The following is a 6,563-nucleotide window of genomic DNA, read 5'->3' as shown; positions in this document are numbered from 1 at the left end:
CTCTCACTCACACACACACACACACACACACACACACACACACAGACAGAAAGTGTATTTTTCATTCTTCTATTTCTATGGCCATCTGTCCAATCAACATCCATCCTAATTTTTTGACTCTTAAATGCTGCTTTTTCTGCATTCTTGTTGGTTTGCCTATTTATTTTCTCCTTCCCTCCTACTATTTCTGAAAATGTGAGAGAATTTCACTCTGGCTCCCATGGAAATGCTTTTGTGTGTGAAGCTTCTGTTCCGTATTGTATGTTTTTGACATTTGTTGGCACCTCTAGGTGACTGGATTGCATGGCTTGGCTTTTGTATGGCCTGTGTTTTGGCTGAGTCATTTGCAGGAGGTGTGGTAGAGATCATAGTCATCTTCCCAGCTAACAAGGAATGTTTTCAGAACTTTGGCTAACATTCTGGCAAGGTGTTCTCAAATATATGAACAAATGTTCTTCCGTTAATGTTAACAGAATGTTTGTTTAAAGTTATGTGGTCTTTAATAATGTTGTTGAAATGTTAACACACACAAAAAAATGATTTTACATTGTTCATGGAACTTTTTCGTAAAACGGTTTAGACATCGGTATAACATTTTTAAATATTACTACTTGTTTCAGAATGTTCAGTGAACATTCGAAGGATCTGTTTAAAGATTAGCATAATGTTTGCTAAAATGATGCAATGGAATGTCTTCTTAACATTTGTGTAACCGAAAACCAATGTTCTTAAAACATTTTAAAAACTGGACACAAATGAAACATAATAGAACCACCATTTTTATAACTTTATAAATACATTTGTATTCCATGTCACTCACTTCTTGATCATATATTCCTCCAGTTTAAACAAAAAGGAATTACAAATAATAATAATAATGAGTCACATGAAAAAAATACTATAGTAATTTATAGTAAATACTATAGTGTTTTTGAACCATACTATATAACAGCATACTGTAGTATTAACTATAGTGAACCGATAAACTGTAATAAATACTGCAGTATACTTTTGTTTTTACTACAGTAAACTGTAGTGTATTGTAGTATACTATAATTGTAGAAAACGTAGTACAGTATTGGGTAAAATAATTTGTTGTTGATGTTACTATAGTTGTTATATTACCACAGTAACTATAGAATTACCACAACAAATGAATTCAAGTACTTTACTATAGTATGGTTCAAAAACACTATAGTATTTACTATAAATTGCTATAGTATTTTTTCATGTGGGCTACCACACATGCTCCATCAGTCCCACATAAATGTATTGCTAATATTCATGCTCGAAAACCCTCCAATGTGGCTGAATTACAACAATTCTGCATAGATGAGTGGACCAAAATTCCTCCACAGCGCTGTAACAGACTCATTGCAAGTTATCGCAAACGCTTGATTGCAGTTGTTGCTGCTAAGGGTGGCCCAACCAGTCATTAGGTTTAGGGGGCAAACACTTCTTCACACAGGGCCATGTAGTTTTGCATTTTGTTTTCCCTTAATAATAAAAACCTTCATTTAAAAACTTCATGTTGTGTTCACTTGTGTTATCTTTTACTAATATTTAAATTAGTTTGATGATCTGAAACATTAAAGTGTGACAAACATGCAAAAAAATAAGAAATCAGGAAGGGGGCCAACACTTTTTTTATATATATATATGGATGGGACCTGTCAGAATAGTGGAAGATTAATATGGATTTTTCATTTGCAGACATATCCAGAAGTCTCTAGGAATCTTGCTAGGTCTTGCTAGGCCAAGTCTATGTCAAGTCCAAACTTAGTTTCAAATCAATGTTTTTTTGCAAATATTAAACATAAACTCTGTTGCCGAACAGTGAATTTTCTATATTGTAAAACTATTTTCCAAATCAACAAGGCAGAGTCTATTTACCGAAAAATAGAAATACTTCAAGGCAAGTGTTTCTCTCCTTAAATTACCACTTATTAGGAGCTGGATATGGTTATGGTAACTGGGTATAATATTATGAAATTAAAATTCTGTCATCATTTACTCACACTCATGTTATTCCAAATCTGTAGGACTTAATTCTTTTTGTCTCCAAAATGAAGATATTTTGAAGAATGTTGGGAACCAAACAAGATTGGAGCCCATTGTTTTCCTTTGTATGGACCAAAAAAAATATTTTGAGACGCTTCTCAAAATATCTATGATACACAGAAAAAGAAAGTCATACAGTTTTAGAATAACATGAGAGTTAGGTAAAGGCTGGAATGCACTACATGACTTTTGGAATCTGAACAGATTTTAAAACACTAGGCATCATATACCTGCTGACTTTGTAAATGGTTACAGAAAAAACCTAGGCATCATACACCATACCATTATAGAGTACACAATTTACTGTGAGATCTGTTAACTCCACCTGTCCAAAATCTGCAGACTGGCTCTGACATTCGGCAACTATTGTCACTTCACCCAGACTACAAATAGGAGCCAAAATCTGGGCAAAAGTCATGTAGTGTATTCCAGCCTTAAACGATGACAGAATTGTTCTTTTCGGATGAAAAATCCCTTTTCAGTCCTCAGTAGGCAAAGAAGTGGGATGGTCTGCTCTAGACCTTATCCATGATCACAACCCCACAGTGACCTTTGAAATTTTGACCTTTTAATTATTTTCTCTCTATCCCTTCAACAAATCAATTTCCAGGACCTCTTCCCCCTTTTTTTCTCTCTCCATGTCTGAATGACAGCCTCAAAGCTACCTACTGGGTCATGTAGGTCCATTCCCTTTAACATTCAACATCTAAAGCACACAAGCTCAATCTATCACATACCTCAGAGAAGCTCGGCCCCTCTCATATACTTCTGACTCAGGCATTTGGAGATTTAAGACCCTTCCCAGGCCGAGGGCCAGAAAATTTGCAATGGTTGAATCAAGTACATATGTGGAAAAAGAGGCAAATAGCAGTAAGCTTTGTAACTCTATAGAGTGCAACAGTGCTTGCCCACTTTTAGTAGTGGTCCTGGTTCTGTGAAGTATTTTTCCTATTAATTTTACACAGACATAATAAAAATAATAATAATAAATTAAATAAAAAACATTACAAATTTTGATTTAAAGCAAATAAGTATTTGTAAATCAGATGAAAGGACATTTTTTGATGTAACATTTATTGAAGCATTGAAAATTATGTAATCATTGATGACTGATTTTAAGTATAGAAACTATATATTTTAAGTTTCTTGTAAAATATTCAGATATGCACTATTGTTCAAATGTTTGGGGAAAATTTAAGGTTTGGAGAAGATTTTTAAAAATATTAAAAATATTAAATATATTATTATATTATTGTTATTATTATTCTTACCAAGGCTGCATTTATTTGATGAAAATACAGTAAAAATGTAATATTGTAAACTATTATTACAATTTAAAAGAACTGTTTACTACAGTAACAGCCGTTACTACATTTTTTTGTTTGTTTTTTCAGAAATCATTGTAATATGCTGATTTGGTGATTTGGTCATGAGACGTTTCATGTTTATTAACAGTGTAAAAGTGTTTACTGTGACTTACATCAGTTTAATGTGTCTTTGCTGAATAAGTATTAAGTTCTGTTTAAGCTAAATCTAAGTATATACAGTAAGTATATAAGATGTGACTGAGTGATCGCTGTAGAGCTCGTTTGAGTGCACAGCATAAATGAAACTCTGAAACGTAACAAATTCAGCAATTACACTTTACGCAGAAGACATACTGTAGACATGTTAGGGATCTTTAGAGATATGATGTTCCTGCAAGTCTGCTTGAACAATTACCAAAGAAGCATGTCAAAAATATTCAGGAAAATAAGATTTTTCTTATCAAAGTTACAAAATTTTGTGTTGCAAAAATTAGTACACCCTCCTGAAAGTTACTAAAAAAAAAAAAAAAAAAAAAAAAAAAAAAACGATCTGGTGTAAGTTTAAGGCAATTTTTGATCAACAGGTAAGTATGTTGAACCAAAACTTCTAAAAATAAGTCCTTTCTTGACAATTAAAAGTGTTATATAGCCCAATGAATCATTATTAGATTAATGCTGAAACAATGGAACCACCTGGGAGAGAACTGTCAGGAGACTTATTTCTTAGCACGAAATAGGACAATGGTACGAGAAGAATACCAAATCAATATTTTAAGTGCAAAAATATGACAAAAGTAACACAGAAATTCAAAAACAATGAACTTGTGACAAGGCCCCTGAAATAATCAGGCCTTCACTTTAAGTTTTCATTTAGTGATGAGTGATTTTTTGCTAGAAAAAGAGCAGGAGAAATACCAAGCAAGTGTCTCAGAGCCGGTAAAAGCTGTGAAAAGAGTGACTGTTTACCTCACAGAGGAAGATGCAGCCTGCAGAAGTGACATGCATGGTTGTTGTCCACACTACCTACTATAGCCAAAGCACAATAAACTAATTTAACCTTTTCCAAGGCCCATGTTTACACAATATAGTCTTCTGGGAATCCATACTCTGGTCTCATGATACCAAGTTGCTCATTTTGGATCTAACAGCATCTAAAATGTTATGGTGTTGCTAGAGGAGGAGTACCGTGAGAAGTGCCTGGTTCCCACAGTGAAGTTCAGTGGTAGTAAAGCTCTTATATAGGGATGCCACTGTGTGATGTAATATAAAAACTAGAAACAGAAGATGCTACCCTCTCCTCATTCCCTGCATTGTTAGGCATTTTTTTCAACATGACAATGAAGATATGAATTCTCCCAAGGTGAAAATCCTTCAGTAGACATGTATTTCACCCAATCTTAACACTCTTGAGCACCTGTGGGGGATTCTGTAGAGACGAGTTGAGCAACACTCCCCATTAAAGACCAGAGCATTTAAGGTCATCAACTTGTACACTCAGTGCCAAGAAGGATCAGAGCAGTATACTTAAAATTATGGAGGGCATACTAAGTACTAGAATATTATACATTTGTTGAATTAAATCTAGCGTGTACTCATTTTTGATATACAAAATACAAAATATTTTGTATTTATTCAGAGGGGGTATACTCATTAATGCTGTGCACTTTACACACACACATTAAAAATCAATTCCCCTTTTGGAACCTGACTGTTGCGCTCTATAGATGTCCCCTGTTCTTTATCAAGCTATGGTTATTTGAAGCACCACTTTAGATTGAAACACTTACAGTGGTTTACTCTTCCTAGATGGAGAACTGCACACAGCCCACAGTGATAACCAAAGACTTATGCATGGTGTTCTACTCAAGAGACGCCAAGCTACCAGCATCTCGCTCCATCAGGAGCCTCTTCAGCAGTGGCACCTTGAGGCCATCTGAAGGGTACAGCTGCTTCATCTCACCGCACAAGTCCTTTGCAGTGTTGCTCTTGTAATTTAAGTTACCATATTGTTTCCTTTCATTTGTTTTTACATTTAGAAACCGTGTAACTGGTGTGTATGAGCTCAGTCTGTGCCACTTGGCTGATGCAGGGAGCCCAGGTAAGACACCAGTCATCTCATGTCTGTTTCACTGAGGATTTATGGGATGCTGGGCAATTTAGATTTTAGGGGGTTCTGCTTTTGAAATGACACCTGAATGTGCAGGAATGCAAAGACGACGCAGAAGGGTGCTGGATACATCGGTGGCGTATGTGCGAGGGGAGGAGAACCTGGCTGGCTGGAGGCCCCGCAGTGACAGCCTCATCCTGGACCATCAGTGGGAGCTGGAGAAACTGAGCCTCCTGCAGGAGGTGAGAACATCTACTTATTTGGTTTTCAATGTGATATGACTAGAATGTGGCATGGCAGCTCTGCTGAGGATCTAAGAACTCATTTCCTTCTGCCGTATGTTAGGTGGAGAAAACCAGACACTACCTCCTCCTTAGGGAGAAGCTGGAGTCCACCCTGCTGCTGGGCCAGGAGTCGCTGCTGTCCTGCGGGAGTGAGGATCTAACCGAGTCCTCCTCCCCGTCCACCCACCTGGGCCTGGGCCACAACCCTTGCCCCGGCCCTGACACGCCCAACGAGAGGCAGAAGGAGCTGGCTGCAAAGGTAAATCAGTGACTAACCTAGGGCTTACCTAGGTTATATGTATTTTATATAATATATTACAGTGATCCTCAAATCTGGCTCGTGGGATCCACTTTCAGAATCAGAATCAGAATCAGAATGAGCTTTATTGCCAGGTATGTTTACACATACGAGGAATTAGTTTTCGTGACAGAAGCTTCCACAGTGTAACAGAATGACAGTGACAGAACAAAAAACACAGATAATAAAAAATAGAACAAGTAAATAAGGAATAAAAATATATAAATTGACAGTTGTATGTGCAGGTATATTACAATAGACAGTTTTTGTATGTACAGGTACTGTATATTATGTGCAAATTTGAGGTGTAGACTGAGTATGTGTGTTAGATAAATAAGTGTATGAGTGAATAAATAGTGTGTGTTCCACAGTTATTGTTAAGTGTTCATGAGATGGATTGCCTGAGGGAAGAAACTATTCCTGTGTCTGGTCGTTCTGGTGCTCAGTGCTCTGTAGCGTCGACCAGATGGCAACAGTTCAAAGAGGGAGTGTGCTGGATGTAAGGG

The 6,563-nt window shown here is 36.5% G+C and overlaps 1 protein-coding gene across 1 annotated transcript in view; it reads left to right on the top strand.

Annotated features, from left to right (window-relative positions):
- Nucleotides 1-6,563, top strand: part of LOC107552277 (kinesin-like protein KIF1A) — a 63,681-nt gene that overhangs the window by 51,251 nt on the left and 5,867 nt on the right. The window contains exons 40-43 of the mRNA XM_016234139.1: nucleotides 5,174-5,308; nucleotides 5,405-5,466; nucleotides 5,572-5,717; nucleotides 5,821-6,018. Of these exons, the coding sequence (XP_016089625.1) occupies nucleotides 5,174-5,308; nucleotides 5,405-5,466; nucleotides 5,572-5,717; nucleotides 5,821-6,018 (541 nt within the window). The remainder of the gene's footprint in view (nucleotides 1-5,173; nucleotides 5,309-5,404; nucleotides 5,467-5,571; nucleotides 5,718-5,820; nucleotides 6,019-6,563) is intronic.

Source organism: Sinocyclocheilus grahami, unplaced genomic scaffold (assembly GCF_001515645.1).
Source record: "Sinocyclocheilus grahami isolate Dianchi unplaced genomic scaffold, SAMN03320097.WGS_v1.1 scaffold444.1, whole genome shotgun sequence".
In the NCBI taxonomy this organism is placed as follows: domain Eukaryota; kingdom Metazoa; phylum Chordata; class Actinopteri; order Cypriniformes; family Cyprinidae; genus Sinocyclocheilus; species Sinocyclocheilus grahami.
The sequence above is the reverse complement of the archived record's forward strand: the minus strand, read 5'-3'. Positions and strand labels throughout refer to the sequence as shown.